The 22587-nt window shown below is 30.6% G+C and overlaps 1 protein-coding gene across 10 annotated transcripts in view; it reads right to left on the reverse strand.

Annotated features, from left to right (window-relative positions):
* LOC139529837 (LIM domain only protein 3-like) overlaps positions 1-22587 on the reverse strand; it is a 122377-nt gene that overhangs the window by 41989 nt on the left and 57801 nt on the right. For all 10 annotated transcript variants that reach the window (XM_071325752.1, XM_071325757.1, XM_071325756.1 and 7 more), the window contains one exon: positions 19482-19520. In XM_071325752.1, the coding sequence (XP_071181853.1) occupies positions 19482-19520 (39 nt within the window). The remainder of the gene's footprint in view (positions 1-19481; positions 19521-22587) is intronic.

Raw genomic sequence — 22587 nt, forward strand, 5'->3', positions numbered from 1 at the left:
GTTAAAGAAAAAAAAGACCAAAACTCAAAAACTACCCTTTGACCACTAAAAGATGAAAATGATGTCAAGGTTAGATGACACCTGCCAATTGAACATGTACACCCTACAATCCTTCCATACACCAAATATACTAGACCTATTGCTTATAGTATCAGAGATATGGACTTGACCACCAAAACTAAACCTTGTTTACTTACCCATGAAATAAGGTCAAGGTCAAGTGAAAACTGTCTGACGGGCATGAGGACCTTGCAAGGTACACATATACCGAATATAGGTAACCTTTTGCTCCTTAAATAAGAGAGAAATTAACATTACAAAAAATCTGAACTTTTATTCAAGTAATAACTGAACCATGAAAAGGAGGCCAAGGACAATGGACATGCGACAGACGGAAACTATGTAACATAAGGCATCTATATACAAAGTATAAACAATTCCAGGTCTTCCAACTTCTAAAATATCAAGCTTTTAAGAAGTAAGTTAATGCTGCCGCTGCTGCTGGATCACTATCCTTATGTCAAGCTTTTTGCAACAAAAGTCACGGGCACGAAAAAATAATGATATAAGTATAAAAATTGACAAAAGGTTTTCTCTGAACTAAGTGTGCACAAAATTAGATTTTTTTTCAGACGCTATTTCTGAGTCTTCAAAAAAGGCTAATTCAAATTTTAAAACATTCAATAAAGGTCTAACAAAGTTATTGATGTTGAAATAATGTAATTCCAAACTACTGCAGTGTGCCTTTTTAAACTATCAAACAGTAACTGTTATGTCCTTGGATTGAGATATCCATTTCTGTAACAGTAAGTTTGTCATTTTCTAATAAAAGTTATAACCTTTGAAAGGGGTAGTGTCACTTCCTGAAATAGTGAACAACTGTTTTATGCAAAATTTAAAAGGTATTGTTACTTTAATAAAACTTTGTAGCAGTCAAAATCAAATATCTGAGAAGACATTAGACAATATTGAATTTCTGGGAGATATAAAATGACGGAGTTATAATACATAATGAAAATTCATTAAAGGGTTTAACGGGACATGCTGAGGTGTTGTTGCCTGTGATTCCTACTGTCCGTGTTTTATATTGACAAGTCCATTTATCAGTACAATAGAAAAATATCACAACATTACATTTCTCTTCAGATTCTATTTCTAGATCTTGAAAAAGCCTATCTTTAACATTGAAAGATGGTCTAACAAAGTTTAAGTGATGACTAAAAAATGTAATCGAAATTTTACGCTGTCATTACTGAGGACAACTTTTTTAATCATAAAAAAAGCTTTTGTCTAAGTTTGATAAAATTTGATGAAGGTTCGCCACAGTTTTTGATGTCTTATAATTTAAACAACTGACGCCAAACTTTAGGATCTTGCTTCAGCAACAAAATATTGCACACTCAGCAAAAATCACTAAAAAGTAGAAATAGCACTAGAAGTCTAAGGTCACATGATGCCTGCTTTAAAACACTGATGTATAAAACTTGTAATTCTATAACATATGGTACAGGTATAAGTTACTAACGAGGTACTAATTACCTGTACCATTTCCTTATAGTCAATATCTACTTTATTATTTTTTTGGTTTCCCAATTTCCTGTATAGATAATTGCTTCAATCTTTCTCTCTCTATATATATAAATAGTCCATACAATTTTATCAAAAATTTTGCTCTTCATTTAATATCCAACTTATTTTTCAAAATCCCAACGTAGCCATGAAAACGAGGAAGAAGTTAATACAGATAGACCATTAGTTATAGACAGGACAAAACGTACTTCATACCATTTTTTTCAATAAATATTTGTATATTGCCCCAAACAGTTTTATAAATCTTTTTTTTAAACAGAAGTGAATGAATTATAGTCAGACATGCACTACAGTTATACACGATAGGTCTATAAATAAAATACTTCCTCAATACATCTTATTTTACTTTTTTCTTTACTTTTTCCATATCAATTAAAATTGAATTAGGTAAAAATGTAAGATATGCACAAGCAGACATTTGAAAGGGTAATTTGCTAAAGATGTACGTACTTCTTTACATGTAAGAACAAACAAATAAATGATGAATTACATAGTTATACCATTATCAATCTTCTATGTTATTGTTCTTAATATTTCATATAATTTCTTTAATTTATCATGGGAGTAAAATGCGTCATAATAAAACTAAAGATTGAATTAAAATGTTTTTGTTGGGTTCGATGCACTGTTGTGTAATTCATATTTTGTCCAATTCCAACAAAAACTGACAAATCTCTGATAGATACTTGGCCCAAAATCCCCCTCCCTGCTTATGAAGAATGTCAGAATTACTTGATCAAACCCTCGATCTCCCTACTAAAATGGCATGCCCTAAATTACATCTACAAAAAATGAACTCCGTAAAAATTTGTTGAGATTAGTAACAGAAATCCAGGGATAAAATAATCATAGCAACCAATTTTTTCTTTTTTTTTCTTTGAATGAGATTGACAGGCATTATATAGGAAGCCTCCATCAGTTTGAAACTGACAACTTCACTCTGGTCATTCTGGAGTTACTGGCCCTTCTTTGGTTGATGAGATTAGACTCAGAACTTGGTATGCTTAGGTTTTCATTTCATTAATTCACAGTTCATAAATTAAAAGTAGTTTGTAATTAAAAGTCTCATTAATCCCCATAAATTAACAGAAGTTTTGACTAAATGGAATGTAAATGTTGGCGACCATGACATTATAATTTTAGGACTATTGCAAATTACAAAGCCATTTCAAGTAAAACCAGGTGCTCCGCAGGGCGCAGCTTTATACGACCGCAGAGGTCGAACCCTGAACAGTTTGGGCAAGTATGGACAAAACATTCTAGCGTGATACAGCTCTGAATTTGGATTGTGATCAAATTTTTGACATTACATGGGTTTTTTTTTTACACAAAACAATGTCAAGATTTTACAAATTTCACAATTAAAGATTTCTTCTTCAAACTTTTTAAATCTAAAATTAAATAGTTGACACAGCATAGGTTTCTGACACAGAATGAATGTGGTCTAATGAACTTAAAAGTTTGTTTTTGCCTTGTAGCAATTCACTATGCTGTTGAATATTAATCCTCTCAAAAAAATGTTTGAAGAAATTTTCTTTTTATTTATGAAATCTGAAATGAGAAAAATTTAACCCCCCCCCCCTTTTTCACATCCCCGTTTCCCTTTTTCCAAAACTGATATCAATTCAAATTTCTAATGGAGTTTGCAACAATAACTACTCTTTTAAATACATCATAAAATATTAAAATGTAAAATAAAGTGCTTGTTATCACTGAATGGTAAAGATTGGTTGGTAGTAAAAGTGAATATACATTGTTTATTGTATAAAACAATAAAAAAAACTTCATCAGCAACATTTTATATTGGCAAATTTCCAATGAAGTTATTTACATAAAGTTATTGGCAAATAAAAATAGAAAATGACATCATAGTCACGTCTGGCAAATGTCCAACATACATTATCTAAAAACATTTTAGATAAGATAAGGAAATAAGATGTAAAAAAACTGCTTGTTATCACTGAATGGTAAAGATTATTTTAATTTATCAGTTGGTAGTAAAAAGTGAATATACATTGTATATTGTATATAACAAAGATTTAAGTTGATTCTGGACAAAGAAAGATAACTCCAATTAAAAAAAAATCTTGCTATTGCACAATATTTAGGAATTAGATATTTCTTGCTTACTATTCTGGACAAAGAAAGATAACTCTAATTAAAAAAAAATTTGATATTTCACAATATTGTGCAATTAGATATTTCTTGCCATTGCGCAATACTGTGCAATTGAAAAGACTTGCTATTGCACAATACTTAATATAATAATTTTAGATCCTGATTTGGACCAACTTGAAAACTGGGCCCATAATAAAAAATCTAAGTACATTTTTGGATTCAGCATATCAAAGAACTTCAAGATTTCAATTTTTGTTAAAATCAGACTAAGTTTAATTTTGGACCCTTTGGACTTTTAGTGTAGACCAATTTGAAAACAGGACCAAAAAAGAAGAATCTACATACACAGTTAGATTTGGTATATCAAAGAACCCCATTTATTCAATTTTTTGATGAAATCAAACAAAGTTTAATTTTGGACCCCGATTTGGACCAACTTGAAAACTGGGCCAATAATCAAGAATCTAAGTACATTTTTAGATTCAGCATATCAAAGAACCTAACTGATTCATTTTTTGTCAAAATCAAACTAAGTTTAATTTTGGACCCTTTGGACCTTAATGTAGACCAATTTGAAAACGGGACCAAAAGTTAAGAATCTACATACACAGTCATGACAGTTAGATTCGGCATATCAAAGAACCCCAATTATTCAATTTTGATGAAATCAAACAAAAGTTTAATTTTGGACCCTTTGGGCCCCTTATTATGTTGGGACCAAAACTCCCAAAATCAAACCAAACCTTTCTTTTATGGTCATAAACCTTGTGTTTAAATTTCATAGATTTCTATTTACTTATACTAACGTTATGGTGCGAAAACCAAGAAAAATGCTTATTTGGGTCCCTTTTTGGCCCCTAATTCCTAAACTGTTGGGACCTAAACTCCCAAAATCAATACCAACCTTCCTTTTGTAGTCATTAACATTGTGTTTAAATTTCGTTGATTTCTATTTACTTAAACTAATGTTATTGTGCGAAAACCAAGAATAATGCTTATTTGGGCCCTTTTTTGGCCCCTAATTCCTAAACTGTTGAGACCAAAACTCCCAAAATCAATCCCAACCGTTCTTTTGTGGTCATAAACCTTGTGTCAAAATTTCATAGATTTCTATTAACTTAAACTAAAGTTATAGTGCGAAAACCAAGAAAATGCTTATTTGGGCCCTTTTTGGCCCCTAATTCCTAAAATGTTGGGACCAAAACTCCCAAAATCAATACCAACCTTCCTTTTGTGGTCATAAACCTTGTGTTAAAATTTCATAGATTTCCATTCACTTTTACTAAAGTTAGAGTGCGAAAACTAAAAGTATTCGGACGCCGGACGACGACGACGACGACGACGCCGACGCCAACGTGATAGCAATATACGACGAAAATTTTTTCAAAATTTGCGGTCGTATAAAAAGCTATTTAGCTTTTGTCAATCTGTAAATGTTTCCAATGCTGTCTTCATAAAAAAAGTTACAATTCTAAGTGTTTACTACCAAATCTAAAAGTAACTACCATCAAAATGAAATATAGTGTTACTGTTTATACATCAAAGAGAAGGAGACATTAGCAAAACCACACACAAATATCTGAAAGACAACCATGCAACATTCTGTACATGCCTGTCCAAAATCAGGAGCCTGTCCCAAATCAGGAGCCTGTAGTTCAGTGGTTGTCGTTTGTTGCTTTGTAAAATATTGTTTTGTACATAAATTAGGCCCTTTAGTGTTCTCTTTTGAATTGATTTAATTACATTTGTCATTTCTGGGTTCTTTTTTTACTCTAAAAAAAAAGAAATGTATAATACTAATTTTTAACTTAGGAACTTAAAAGCACTAGATCTTATTGTTAGCAAAATAATCAGGCCAAAATGTACCAGAGTGCATGAATTAAAAGCTGAACCAAATATTTTGAACTGAAAAGGCTTGATACTCAAAATTTAATTTTCAATTCTTTCATAACTCATTTACATGCAAAATGAGAAAAAGTTTTCTGATCTACTATTTATATGAGAAGTATGCCAGTGTCCATCATTGAATGAAAGAGAAGAAAATAACCTACCTGAATTAAGATGCCCTAACTAATCCTTTCTATCTGCTTAAAGAATGACGTTAAATCAGTCAAAAACCTCTTAATATATAACTAAACTGACAAAATTTATAAACAGTTAACATTAGTGTAGAAATCTGAAACAACAAATGGCGTATTTCCACCGAGAATTAAGATACAGAATGCATTAAGAATATGTCACAGTTTAATTTGTATGTCTCCTTTCAAGTATATTACATCAAGTGTATGAATATGTTGGACAGTCAATCTGAAAGCCTAATCTTCTTTTCCATTTCTAAGCTTCGTTTTCTCTATGATGTGTAGGGTTTAATTATAATGGGCCAACTAATGAAAAAGTAATGAAATTATCTTAATTGTCATTTTCTCAATGCGAATCAAGGAAATAAAAAATATAAAGGAAATTAAGGCAACACAGAATTCGTGTGGTAATTTTAAGACAGATTCTTTATTGGATACAACCAATACTAATGAAGAAAGGTGCTTTTGGCTGGCAGGATTTAATTTAAAGTTTGTAGAGATGAGGACAGGGTCATTACGGCATCCTCGGCAATCAAGACATATTTTTCTTGATGGTTACTCTAGTCATAACCTGTGTGGTTCGTTACAATGAGCTTATTAGAGGAGATCATGGAAGAAAATTAATATTTCTTACGATGAGCTTATTAGAGGAGATCATGGAAGAAAATTAATATTTCAGTGTAATTGGTGGTTGATTCAGTAGCTTATAAGGCACAATCATTGGCAATCTGAGATAATCTGATAGCAGTAACACACTTTGATTATTTCAATCAACGATGATCGCTTTCAATTCACTATTTTCTAACATAATATAACAAACTAGCTGGTTACGAAAGGAGAAAAGGGGGAGGGCAATTAGGAATAATGGCAAAGGAGAGGCAGCAATCAAGTTCAACAATGTTAGATTTCTAGATTACAGAAAAATAGGATTTTTTTTATGTAACAGGAACAAAATATCCATGTTTTACAAAAATACACTATTAACTAGAAATTTTTCATGAACAAACAAATTAAAGTTGTATGAAAAATTAATTTGGTAATAAAAAAAGACAACCAATGACCATAGAACATTTAAAACACATCACACATGGCAAAAATATAAACCCAAAAATGACCAAAAGTCAAAAATTAATCCTGTAACAAAACAATTATAAAATTAAACATTGATTGATCTATTGCTGTTTGACGCCACCTTCAACACTTAATTAATGTGCTAATAATTGCGTGGTGGTCAATTTATATTGCAGGAGAAGCTAGAGTCCCCAGAAAAATATAAATTATGTCTGATAATGTACTTTTAAGGGCATTTTTTTATTATTATTGTTTTTTAAATCTAAATATAGTTTGAACTACATTTTTACAACCTTTAAAAAACACAGTTGGCATGAAAATTCATTAATTTGTACTTTTTTACAAGTGATTAGTTTACAAGCTTGTAATACATAATGGTGTGAAAAAAACATATAACAACAAAAACAAGATTCCAATTTTTCATAAAATAACATTAAAATTCAAAAATAAATTAAAAAAAAGATTTGGTCAAGACATAATTGCTATCATAAATCATATTCCAAAATTTTGTCAAATTTAGTATTCAACATATGCATCTCTGTAACAATACTGTAATTTTTTCTCCAAATTTGATCAAATTAGGTATTCAACATGTGTATGTTTCTCTCTATAAAATAATCTTGTTATAGTATGACAATAATTACCCATGCTACAGTATCAATCTTAATTGATTAATGAAAAAATTTGTCACATTACGTTCCTCGACAAAAATTATGAAGTAATACATGATCAGAATACACCATTCTCATCACTCACGGTAAAAACACTCATTTGTCAAAATATTTAACAAGCATAAAAGTCTTAAATGACTGCTTTCACAAAAAGAACAAACATTTTATTGACACAGAAGACAAATTTTGTGGGAAAATTAATGTTCCGCATTGATGTTTTCAATAGAGAGATAAAGTAGAAATTTCATACTCATTTTACTCTTGTAATTTAACAAAAAAGAAAAATGTATTACAAAATTTTGACTTATTAGCCCTATGCTCAGTTAATGTTCCTGGGCAAACAAATGGGTGATTCTTTATTTGATTAGGGAAGCTTTTGGGTAATTAGTATTATCAGTCTGAAGTTGAGCATCTATGTAATGAGCCATGTTAATGTCCCACCAATCACACCAGATTTATAGAGAGGTGAAAAATTGTTTTCTTTGAGCCTCCACTGAAAGAAAGATATTTGTCTGTAAACTGATGTAAGTTTCTCATGAAACTGAACAATGATCTTATTCTAATCCATGAATTTCAATTACTGAAGCAAAGTTTTGACATCCATTTAAGATGCAAGTAATTTCTCATAGACTTGAAGAGAAAAATGATTTGTTTCTTCCTTGATATCATCAGGCCAAAACCAAGTTAATTATAGGTTTTAAGTCTTATAACTTCTTAATTCTGACTATAATTCAAATTCTAGTAAAATCATTTATTCAGTTACAAAGTGAACAAGAGACAAAGCAATATATCAATTTTAAGAAGAATCTTACTCTTTATGACTAATATTATGGGTAGAAAGATCACACACCCAGCTAGTCTCAAAAGCTTCAGTATGAAAACTAAATGATAGCTATACTTTCAACTTTGACTTAACACAACACCAAAAAAACCTTTGTCAATGAAAATTGGACATAATTCAAACTGATAAGTCAAAATTAAAGTGACAACGGTCACAACGCTATATAAAGTGACAACCCTATGGCAAAAAAAGTAAAATAACAAAAGACAAACGAAAGAACAAAAAATCAAAACATTATGACTGAGCAACACTAACCCGACCAAAAAACTGAGGTTGATCTCAGGTGCTCTGAAAAGGAGCACATCCTGTGCCCCATGTGGTCATGCAAGTACAAACCCAGTCAATCAGTAGCTCACATTTAGGTTGAAGAGGACAAGATTGTGGTTACAGAATTGGAACAAATCTGTTATCCTCTGTGAAACAGATATTCCATAACAGTCAAACAACTCTGAATTTGTGCTATGATATAAAGTTTCCCTTTGAGCAGCAACCCATTATCAAGGAAATACAAGCCCTTGAATATCATATCAACTGGAAGATAAATACTTCATATGCAGGCGCTGCTGGTATGTTACTACATAGAAATGGAAAGTTCGCAATTGAGAAGTTGAAATTATCTCTTTTTTTTTATAAACATTTGTTTTACCAACCCTAATTGTCAATTTCAAGAGGCAGACTTAACTGTATCAGTTGTATTCTTTATCGCAAGTTCCATGGAATAAATGCCTTCAACATGGTCACCAAACTTTGATATTTTTAGTGAGAGGCATATCATCTATATATAGAAATTGAATAGTTTCAGAAATTTCTGCCATTTTTTGGTAAAAAAGCAGGTAAATGTGAACAATTACCTGAACAACAGATAAATTTAATGTATTACTTTCAGTATTTATAAAATAATATGTGCCCCTTAACCCATCATTTTGCCTAAATAAAGAAGGACCAAGAATAACTGTTACTGAAGTGAACTAGACAGTTAACGGTACATCAAGGACATGATATGTATTTTCCTCATTACCCAAATTTTATAAGTGCAAAATTGACTGTGCTTTGATTAACATATTTTTGTACATAATTAAGATTCGGTATGAAATTAGTTAACTTCTGCCTTACAACCTTAGTGCCTTACACTAAAACACATTTAGATGAAATCAAAATAAATGATCTTTATCTTATGAAACAGTTGATGAGAGGAGCTGTAAGTTACAACAAAATGATAGATGCCCTTAAATTCTAATTTATTGGAAAAGTCTTATAACTGCCTGCTTTATCTTACAATCTTAAAGAAATATTGCAAAAATCTTCATCAGAGAATGTTTGTTCAAGAAATGAAGATGATAATTATCTTGTAAATTTGACAAATATAATCTGTGCCACTTCAAACATTCTTGTGACATTGATCAATCTGAGTTAACAAGGTCCTTGATTAAATAATCAAACCTCTTGTTTCTTCCTTCTTTCGGCTAAGAAACTGATAAATTGAAACTTAACATTGAACAAAAAATGCTTCAAATATAATTATAAAAGTATGATTGATCAATTATTGTTGCTTAATTTCCAGTGGAAAATTTTTCATAAATAAATGTTGAGAACACATAAATTTGACAGAAACCAACAACTAAAAGACATCAAGTCTTAAACAGTATGGAGTATAGATAAGTGTCTATACAATAGATAACTTCTAAATAGTTCATAGCAAGCTGTGAGGTTGATAAACAAAAAAAATGACATTTCATTATATACTTCTCCAAATGATATAGAACATTAACTATGATACAATGTATAAGACAATCACTTATGAGTTTCCTTTCTTGGGACAGACAGATGGTTAAACTAAAAGTCTATCATCCCTTTCTGAGTGCATTTACAAAATAAAAAATATGTTACATATTTTTTTTTTTTAAATTATCTTATATTTTAAAACAAATTTAAGTCAACAACCAGGTGCTCCGCAGGGTGCAGCTTCATACGACCCCAGAGGTTGAACCCTGAACAGTTGGGGCAAGTATGGACACAACATTCATTACCTTGATACAGCTCTGAATTTGGATTGTGATCAAATTTTTGACATAATATTAGTTTTTGACACAAAACAAATGTCAAGATCTTACAAATCTATAGCGCAATATTGTGCAATTAAAGATTTCTTCTTCAAACTTGATTTGGAATTTGAGAAATTTGGAAAAAATAATTGAAAGCTACTTCCACCCCGTTTTTTTTGCAATTAGTCTAAAACCTGACATTTCTTTATACATAATTTACAAGTAGTGTTATCTGAACATGCCCAACGTTGTATGTAAATGATTTTGAATTACCTCCCTTACACTGCTTTTAAATTGTTTAAATTGTCCATTGACCTTTTTGTCCCTTATTCCAAAATATTTTGAGCAATAACCCGCAAAGTCAATACTAACAATCCCTTCATGGTATGGAAACTTGTGGTATAATTTCAGAGAGATTCATACACTTTAACACAAGTTATTGTTTGAAAACTACAAAAATGCTTATTTTGGGCCCCCTTTTTGGCCCCTTTTTTCCTAAACTATTGGTACCATAACCCCCATAATCAATCCCAACCTTCCTATAGTGGTATTGAACCTTCTGGTAAAAATTTATAGAGATCCATTCACTTAAACAAAAGTTATTGTCCGGAAACTAAATGTGTCTTCGACAATGACGACAACGCAGACGACAATTAACATATCATACCATTATACGACGCAAATTTTTTTTTAAAAACTGACCTTGCATAACTTGACAATATACTGTTTTTACTGTAAAACTTGTATTGTAACAGTGACTGTTCTTCAGGTCAAGACAAAGCGATTTGTTTCAATGGCATCATTTTAAAGTATCAAATTATTTTATTATTATCAAACCTTTTTTACAATTAATGTGACCTTCATTATCTCCAATTTTATATCTTACTTTTACGAGTTATTAAATTATCTATCATAAAAATACATATTTGAGTGCAATTCAATACATTTCTATCCACAGTATCTCTCATCATTAGAAGATTTCACAACATGATAAAACTAATCATTTCTTTAATAATTTATAACTTTACAACTATACAGAACTGATAGATGTTTTAATCTTTGAATTTTCTATTTTCTTGAACATTTCATTTTTAAATTATTCATACATAGAATTCAAATACTATATATAACAATTTTGTAAATATTTTTGTGTTATTAATAATATATATGCAGATATGTTCTATCTTAAATTTTCTTTCTGTTAAAAAAAAATGACATGTCAAACTGAGGGAGATAACTCCAATTACTTACAAGAAATTACAAAATTATCTCCCCTTATCAAAAGGTTTCTTTTCATTGGATTTGATTTCACACATTTACTGAAAATAAATAATGCCAGTCAACGTACTTCTAATTCCTTCTTTTTGGTACAAGTATTATTACAAGCTCAAATTTATTTATTTATTAGTTCTATTTCTGGTGGACTGTCAGATCCAGAGGGTTGGTTCGAGTAAAAGTAAACTCCAGAGCAGGGTCAAACTGTAATGTTATTCCAAAGCCTTGTAGAGTTAAAACTATTATTACTTTAGCATAACAGTACAAACTTTCAGGAACTGTAGTTTTATTTCAGAGCAGGGTCAAACTATAATGTTACTGGTCAGTCAGCTCCCTATGGTGTGAACGTATTTACTTATCGTCTTTTATAGGTTTATACAGGAAGAACCTGGATTATCATATTGAAAACATTTTTTTTTACTCAAATCATTACAGGTCCCACCTAGAGGTTCTTTCATCACAAATAACCTTTACAAGGTTACTGACCAACTTATGAATAGTCACTTGCTCTATTTTAAGAGTTAGAGTAAATAATGTTTGGTAAAGAGATATGACCTTTAAGAAAAGAAAGACAAGCTTGACATCTCATGTCCTTTATTGATATTAATAAAACAAGGAGAAAATACAGAGGAGTGGCCTATAGTGTCCTTTATCTGGAAGCTAGTAGATACAGAGTGGCCTATAGTGTCCTTTGATGACTCTATTGTAGAGCTGGAAGCTAGAGATATCTATAACTAAGGTTTATAACAGGAGTTAGAGGTTTTCATCTGTAGATTGACCTCATCAGCACATGCACTTTAACCTTTTATTTTACAAAAAAGGGAAAGAGTATTTATCTGAAGATTGACTGAGCTCAGCATCACCTGAACTTTAACCTTTTGTTTAGTTTTACAAAAGGACGGAACAGGTTATTCATCTGAAGATTTAACCTGATTATCTGTGATGATTTTATGTAACCAAAAATTTGGTTGTTTAATGTACTGACTTTTAGCACCAACAGGTTTGTGTAATATTTCAGTTTTGCTACCCACTATAATATCTCTATATTTTATATTCATTTTCATTTTGAAAGTAATATACGTAATGGATGCCTGACAGATTCATCACATTAAATGGTGTTTCACAAACTTCAGGACGGTGTTATACCCTTAATTGGCTTCTATAATTGAAGCAACTGAGCTAGCCTCCGCATCCAATTATTGGTTAGATATACCATGAGCTGTAATCCTAACCTTCTCTGCTCTTTTTCAATTAGATATTAGACCATTTTAATCATTCACATGGTAGCACATGAAACGATGGCCATAGCCTTTTGCAATATATAAAATTACATATTTGTTTTGGTGCTTTCTTAAGACGATGAAAGTTAAAAGAATTGATTAACGTACAGACTGATGAGCTCTATTGTCAAGGTGGCGCTGAGGGGTGTTAATAGACAGATGGGGGTCGTGATAAGGGGCAGGCAACTCTAGCTAATCAATGTTATCTAAAACAATTGGCAGATTCTTCATTCTAAAACAATCAATCAGAATTGTGTTTGTCAATATACATTCCTATTAACTCGTTCCAATTATCAAAATTTCCCATTGAAAAAGAAATACAAAAGAAAATAGCTAATTGAGGGATCAAACCCTCATCACATCATGAAGAGCAGGATAATTTTCTCTAAATTGGTTCCGTTCATCAAAAAGATAAATCTATGGACCAGGACTTGTTTTCTTCCATTTCTTAACTAGATATTGACAATTTCATCAAGTGTTAAGTTTTCCTAATACATTTTACATATCGTATTTGTTCTGAAAGCTAACTTAGGGAATTGTTATTATTGAATAATATCGCTTGGTTAAAAGGTGATGCATACTGAATATAAATATAGCAATTTTTTTTTTATAAATTAGCAATGGCATATTATACTGTAGTAAAACGTTACAGTCAAATATTTTTACAGTAAAAAATATAACAAATTAAATTTTTTCACCCAAATTGGTTTAACAAATAAATATGCACTTTTAATAAAGCAATTCCAACTAGTGAACAAGGCATCATTATTTTTAGACTGTATATTACAGGACTTATTTGATTATACTGACACTATTATTATCTGCTGGAACCATATTCTGTAGATTTATGTTGATTTCTGCTTGACCTCCAGAATAACCTTAGAGTATAGAAGCTCTTTAATGTTAACATTGTGAACACTGGACCTTTTATAGCTGATTATGCAGTATGAGGTTTACTCATTGTTGAAGGCCATGAAACCTTTGTTACCTTCTTATAATTGTTATTTGGTTTCTGGTGGAGAGTTATCTCATTGACAACTTTTCCCCAAACGTTTGAGTTGCCAGTGTTACATGTCCATTCCAGAGCACTTCTAGGTCAGTTTTGTGACCTTTGATGTGACCTTTGGTGATGGTCTTTTATTAAATACAGGAAGAATTGATTAGATCTCTAGATTTCTTATTGAAATTTGTTTATCTACTTCTGTCGTATTTGGTCACACCTAGAGGTTCTGTCATCACAGTTAACCTTTACCAGATTAATGACCATTACTTTTGAATAGTCACTTGACAAAGTAAATGATATGTCTGGTAAAAGATAAAAAAAAGGCTGACCAGAATGATGTCCTATTTAGATGAAAAATAACAACTTAAATTTTTCTTTACACTTGTTTCTATATGAAACTTTCCGAAGCAATCTCAATGGAAAACTTACCACATCTCCTTTATTTTTATGTTGCAAAGTTCGAACAATTATAGAACTTCTGTAATGCCTAAACTATTTGAATCATTATGAACTTAAATAATTTGTCAGCTATATACACATCCATAAATTTTACAACTTGTTTCCAAAAATAAAAAATCTGCTAAATCAATATTTTTTTTTCATGATGTATTTCCTATTCAAATATCATTCTCTTGAGAAATCAGATTAACTATTGGTACAGATTAACATTGTATCTATATAAACACAAGCAGTTCAAACACGATCATATGATAGGCAACAACTCTCTCAAGCAATCATAATGTTTCTGGCTATTTGTGTTGGTAGGTAACTGTCACATTAAGACTAGAGGTAAATCACACACCACCTTGCATTTATTTATTTTACATTTTTGGCAAGTAAGTTACAATAACTGTCCCAAAATTGTGAAAAAGGTCCATTCCTTTATCTGTGACGAAGGTCCAATTTGTTACTAAATCCATGTGAAGCGAAATATATTTCTGCATTCACATCCAACATCTAATTGTATGATTTGGACAAAACAAACTGGATGTGATCAAGTTCTTTTCAATTTTTGAAGTGAAATTGTTCAAAATACTTGAAAGTGAATGAAAATTTAAAAAGGATAAAAATTTATTACATTGTCCAGTCTTTGTGAAAAAGGGTTTTGGAAGCTAGAAAAAATACTAGTGTTATCATGAGACCTGCAATAATGAAAACATGAAATGAAGAATGGACAGACAGAGTGATAGACAGAAAACAAGATGGAGAACAGAATACTATTACACAATCATTGTTGATTGGCATATAAAAACTAGAGCATTAACTTTCTTCATCTAAAATGTCAGCATTAAAATATTTTCACATCCCTATAATAACTTTTGGAACATCAAAAACACATTACAGATGCCCAAACTGTATTGTTTTTGCCTAAAAAGATTACAGCAAGTTCTTTGTATAAAGTTAAAACACCCTGATGATCTACAATTGTCACTGGGAAGCTTTGAAAGGCTAACTACAGTCTGCTGCGATGGTAATTATAGCGGGAAATAACATTTAAATGATTTAAAGAATTAAATCACAGAAAATTACAATTCTACGGAACCCTTCTCGTTGTAATTACATATGGTAAATAAATTTACAATTGTTTTTATCAGGGAAAATTAATCTATCAGTAAATTGATTTCTCATGTTCTTTATAATAATATTAAGTATGTAACGGGACTATAGGGTGTTTTCCTAATTCTAGTAATATGCTTTGTGATCAGCACACATAAGTGGAAAGTCAAATTTGTTGAAATGATAACTGTATTTTATTAACATCAATCTCTATGATAGCTGTCAAGTTTAACAACTTGTAAAGCTGTTTTCTTCCCCATAAGTATCAAACAATTTTCATTTTTTAATTAAGTATATTTTCACCACTTATGATATTAAGACCAAACACATACAAACGTTCAGGTGTTATAATCAAATATAAATCCATATATGGTCTTGGAATTGAATAATTTAGCCCTATAGAAACAAAACTGATGCATGAAGATAGACAGATATAGCCATCCCAAAAACCTTTGGTAGTCTTTTTAAATTAATTCATAACTTTCTGGACAGTTTATTTCCTATGCATGTTAACTGTTATAACATTTTAGGGGTAGTATCTAATTGACCCATACCCTTGTAATGGCACATCTCTATTCATTTGTGTACGCTCTCAAAAGTTAGCATAACAGACTATATTTGTTGGTTTTTTTTCAGAAAAACCAATCTTTAAATTATTGATATTTTTCACAGAACTTAGTTTGCTCATGTTTAAAGTTTGTGTACATTGTGTGACACATGCTTCTAAATGGTTCTAGGGAATTATTAACACTACACACCAAACATAGAATGTAGTTTCTAAATCATCAACACTGCACCCTGCACATTTCTAAATCATCAACACTGCACCCTGCACGGCATATAGTATCTAAATTACAAAACAATTTAGTAGATTGCTAACACTACCTATTCAGCTTTCTCATTATACCAGAAAGAATTGGATCTTAAAGTTAACTCATCGACTGTTTAAAGCTATGAATACTTAATTACAAACCAGAATGAAAAATATTTACCAAAGGAAGAAGTTTATAAAACAAAATGACTCCTAGTTGGAGATATCCATTTCAATCAAAGCTAATTTAATAAGATAGACTTAAGGCTGGAAAAGGCAATCTCTCCTAATAAAGGAACGAGCTGACTTCTAATACATTCCTTTATTTAAACCAATGATATATGTATCAGCAGCAATCGTAATGCAGAGAAAATTAGCAGTTTAACGGCGTAATGATGCTGATTTCATTATAGGTCTGTCACTTCTTATATGTTTAGTCAACTTATTTAAAACCTAAACCAAAGCCAAATCACACGACGCTTTCTTTAATAATTACTGCCCCTGTCAATGGATGGACGTTAGATTTCTGACGTTTGAATGACCCTCGTAATGGGTGAAGTGAAATAAATCAAATGTTTTTGTTTTTCTAAAACACAGGAACATTTACATATTAATGTAATTGTCCATTTTTTCTGTGAGAATTCCATATTGTCTGTTTATCCCTCCGACATGATTCAGACTAAACCTTCCATTTCCTAACATTGTTAATATGCATCCAAAAATCACAAACGCATTTTATCAGTTGATATGTGGTATTTACAATACGTCAGTGAGACAATTAGTTCTACTCAAATAGGAAATTAACAAACATTTCTGCTATCTCCCCAATCCTGAAAATCTCCCACAAATGAAGAAATTTACACTGAAATTAGAATGTTACCACCTTTTGATACCAACCTTAATATTATGGAATGGATTTTGATCTATGTCTGATACATAGATATCAAGATACCAGTTAAGGTTATAGGTCAACATTTCACATTTGCAATTAAAAAACCAATCTAGAAAATGGTAACAGATTAATCCCTCTCTCTTATTTAACTTCAAATAAAAAAAGAGAAAGGTAAAGTGATTGCATTGACCAGACAATTTGTTCAACAAAGTAAATAATGAGGTTATATCAAGACAGACGCAAAACATTTAGAATCGGTAGTTGGTTCAACACTTAAAATAAAAAGATGTGGTACAGATTGTTTGAACAGAGAGAAAGGGAGTGAAAGAGAAAGAAGAAACACTTAATGTGACAATTTTAGCTTTCAAGCATAGAGCCGGAATGTCCACACACATTTACTCAGGTTCAAGCTGAGATTTGAAAACATTATAAAGGCGTGCAAACAATTTCTTTAATCTTGAATTTTTTTTTAATTTAAACGTTATGTTTATAGGCCTAAAAAAACTTTTACTAAGGCTAAGTTGGAACAGCCTTTGGCTGTTTTATGATCTCTGACACATTCCTCATTTCCATTCTCAATTTTATATGTGTAAAATGTCTGTTCATCAACATACAAAAATTAAGCTGATACATGTATTACTCTCATGTTCTATGTTTTAACCTTGATTTGTACCCTCTAGATGGTCTAAATGGCTTTGTAAAATTTGAACAGCTTTAAAAATACTGTTTCCTCCAATCTTAATTAAGCAGATTACTGAATGTTTGTAGAGAGAAAACAAATAAGACCCCTATATTACAAACAGATTTAGCATAAAGAATTTATATAACTGCTTCCATCACAAGTACACTATAAATGAACTTGGAATCTACAGAGTAAAAAGTACAAATCCTTAAATCATTGAAAACTTTACAGCACAACTCTGGTATTTCAACATCCTTATTATGTAATAACTTTACAGCACAACTCTGGTATTTCAACATCCTTACTCTGTAATAACTTTACAAGTTAAGTCTGGTTACAATACTGTAAACCAAATAACTTTTCAGAGCAATTTATTTTTGTGACTTTGTGAGCAGAAAAAAAACACATATAAATTGTTGTGAAAATTGTAAAATTGAATAATTAAATTTGAAGAAATTAATTTGCTGCAGAGTGGACTAGTCAAAGAGCTTGATGCAGAATAAAGTAGCTGTGAAAATAAGTTGGTTTACAATGTGTATTGCATTTGAAGGATATATAACTTTGTCACCTGTTGTTTCCATATAATATAGTCAGAAAAGTGGACAAAGTCCATGTTTTGGTATGGAAAACCACAGAAATTAATCATCTCATTAATTCCAATTCAAGGGGATAGTTTGTAATAACTTTTTCAATAAGCTGCAGTTTAATGCACTGATATAAGTAGTTGTTCTAGACAATAAAGTGTCCCTAAATATCAAATGACTCTACCCCAAATCTAATTGAATACCAGCTTTCTTTCATGCAAAGGAACATTGTGTTCAAGTTTCATAAGGATCAGTCTAATATTGGCTTATGGTGAGAAAAAAAATCTGCACATTGGCCAATGCTGACAACAAACACATCTCTATTATATGACTATGACCACCAAATTGTGATGGTCCTTCTGAAGAAGGTGCTCACTGAATTGTTACAATTTACCTTAATATAATTCATCAACTAATCAATCAAACATATATAAAGTTTAAAAACTTCATTTTCTTCATTAATTTAACAGTAATTTTAGCAGTCTTTTACTGTAATTATATGTGAAAGAACTTTGAGATGAAATTTCTCAAATAAACCATTCTGGAAGGATTTTCCATATTTTTCAATCTGAAAAGACTTAGGGTGTATTATGTACCAATGAAAAGTCTTTATTTAATTATGTTTCAGATGGAAACCTTCAAAGAACTTTTGGAATATATTTCATACATATGGTTAAAACTTAAATGCATTTACAGAAACAAAAACTTAATAAAAAGTTCTGCCATTTCTCTATCTGTGAAATTATGTGTTTTTTTTCACTTGCCATTTTAATTATTATAATTAAATAATAAAAGTAATTTTGAAAAAAAACTTTGATAAAAAGGTGATAAAAGTTTAAAGAACAAACATGTTGAAATTTGATTTGCAACATATAAATGTTAAAAAAAAAAAGAATAAACTTTAAAATATAATGTCATATAATACAAATATTTTTTTTTTATAAAAAGCTTAATCATTTAAAATAATAAAATAAATATGAACTTACCAGAATTATCTACCTGGAGCTCTGTTTCTGTCATCTCTCCTGAAATAACCAATCAAATTCACTCGTTAAATAAAAAACTTTTCAAAAGTACGAACAATATTGTAGATAATCTGTGTATTGAATTACAATATCTCTCTATAAGATATATATCTAGAAATTTAAATGTTTTACTGCCAAATACAAAGGAAGTTTCACTTTTCAAATATGCTGTATCTATTGATGTCTATTTTCTCTTTGCTACATTTATAAAACATGCAGTATAAAATCAATAAAGAGTTTTGACAAGAAAGAGATGTATCACCTGCAATCGGCCTGTGGGCTGGGTTTGGTGATCAGTAATTAATCAGGTGATTGGCTCTGTCAGGTAGGGGTGTGACAATAACGGTAAAATTCATGATCATATCAGAGATTTCTAACTTTTTATGAGGAAAATAAATTCATGAAACTATTGAAGCAATATACCGTTTGATAATTTTATAACTTTTCCATCACCTGTAACGATCATTATAATTTCTTCTTTAATTTCAACAATATCAAATTCTTCATTTGGAAAATTGTATGCTAATTTGAAACTTCAGTTTTTTTGCTATTAAAATACAAATGTATAAAAAAAAAAAATCTGTGAAACCATATTTTTTGACGGATTCATTTTCTGCTTATTTTTGATTATTTTCCCCATTGAGGCCAAACTGCTAACCTGATTAACGAGGTCAGATGATGATTTTAACAAAAATAATGAATACGTTTTGTACTACCAGGTTTCAATCTGTGTTTTCAAACCATGTTAACCTTAATTATTAATGTTTAACCCTCATAAATCATGTGACAATAATTTAGTCTTCCTTGATATTTTACTATCTTGTCTTAATATATAACTTTCTCCAATTCTTCTCAGATAATTTACCCAGCTGGTTGATTGTACACAATTTAACAAAAATTTAATTATGACATCAAATTTTCTTGTTTTCCCCTGAATTTCAATTAATGAATTATGATGTCTGACATAAAAAGAACACATAATATCAGACTAGAAAAGAAAAGAAAGATAAAATTATAAAAACTAAAATTTCAACTCCTTCATGCAGTTGACTTTAGATGGAGAGCGGTGTTTTTGTTAAAGGTTCTTTTTTGGAAATATAGCTCAGTGAGTGAAGTTCAACAGTTTAAGTTTGCAATTATCCGCTATGCAATGAGCTTTCAAATATTCAGCTTTGAGGGTTTCAGAAAAGTGCTTCATATGCATGGTATTTATAATGTGTTCTTTTAATTTTTTAGTTGGGTAAAATGGGTCCCAGGTTAGAAGAAAGTTATAAGTTGCTCGCAAACAATGTATTTACCCTGCCTGTTTTAATTAATGCATTGCTGTATTTAACGAATTTAGAAAGGCAGAGTGGATTTACATTTTATTCAGAAAATTTCATTATCTAAATCTGATTTGGAAATTTCAATAGAGAAAATGCTGTTTATCTGACCAATCTAACTACTAAAAAATATTCTTAGAACTTCAACCTAATCTGAAACGAAGCTCCAAATTGACCCCACTTAAACTTTTGACTTAGCAGAGAGGTGGCAATAATACTATTCCAGGTGTCCAGGGTTAAATCTTTGAAGGTACAATTAAAATAAATAGAAAATCATGCTTCTATAAACCAGTACATGTGACATTATGTCTTTGTAAAGCTTCTATAAACCAGTACATGTGACATTATGTCTTTGTAAAGCTTCTATAAACCAGTACATGTGACATTATGTCTTTTTAAGCTTCTATAAACCAGTACATGTGACATTATGTCTTTGTAAAGCTTCAATAAACCAGTACATGTGACATTATGTCTTTGTAAAGCTTCTATAAACCAGTACATGTGACATTATGTCTTTGTAAAGCTTCTATAAACCAGTACATGTGACATTATGTCTTTGTAAAGCTTCTATAAACCAGTACATGTGACATTATGTCTTTGTAAAGCTTCTATAAACCAGTACATGTGACATTATGTCTTTGTAAAGCTTGAATCTATAAACCAGTACATGTGACATTATGTCTTTGTAAAGCTTCTATAAACCAGTACATGTGACATCATGTCTTTGTAAAGCTTCTATAAACCAGTACATGTGACATTATTTCTTTGTAAAGCTTGAATCTATAAACCAGTACATGTGACATTATGTCTTTGTAAAGCTTCTATAAACCAGTACATGTGACATTATGTCTTTGTAAAGCCTCTATAAACCAGTACATGTGACATTATGTCTTTGTAAAGCTTGAATCTATAAACCAGTACATGTGACATTATGTCTTTGTAAAGCTTCTATAAACCAGTACATGTGACATTATGTCTTTGTAAAGCTTCTATAAACCAGTACATGTGACATTATGTCTTTGTAAAGCTTCTATAAACCAGTACATGTGACATTATGTCTTTGTAAAGCTTCTATAAACCAGTACATGTGACATTATGTCTTTGTAAAGCTTCTATAAACCATTACATGTGACATTATGTCTTTGTAAAGCTTCTATAAACCAGTACATGTGACATTATGTCTTTGTAAAGCTTGAATCTATAAACCAGTACATGTGACATTATGTCTTTGTAAAGCTTCTATAAACCAGTACATGTGACATTATGTCTTTGTAAAGCTTCTATAAACCAGTACATGTGACATTATGTCTTTGTAAAGCTTGAATCTATAAACCAGTACATGTGACATTATGTCTTTGTAAAGCTTCTATAAACCAGTACATGTGACATTATGTCTTTGTAAAGCTTCTATAAACCAGTACATGTGACATTATGTCTTTGTAAAGCTTCTATAAACCAATACATGTGACATTATGTCTTTGTAAAGCTTCTATAAACCAATACATGTGACATTATGTCTTTGTAAAGCTTCTATAAACCAGTACATGTGACATTATGTCTTTGTAAAGCTTGAATCTATAAACCAGTACATGTGACATTATGTCTTTGTAAAGCTTCTATAAACCAGTACATGTGACATTATGTCTTTGTAAAGCTTCTATAAACCAGTACATGTGACATTATTTCTTTGTAAAGCTTGAATCTATAAACCAGTACATGTGACATTATGTCTTTGTAAAGCTTCT

The sequence above is a fragment of the Mytilus edulis genome, chromosome 7, assembly GCF_963676685.1.
Source record: "Mytilus edulis chromosome 7, xbMytEdul2.2, whole genome shotgun sequence".
NCBI classification, from domain to species: domain Eukaryota; kingdom Metazoa; phylum Mollusca; class Bivalvia; order Mytilida; family Mytilidae; genus Mytilus; species Mytilus edulis.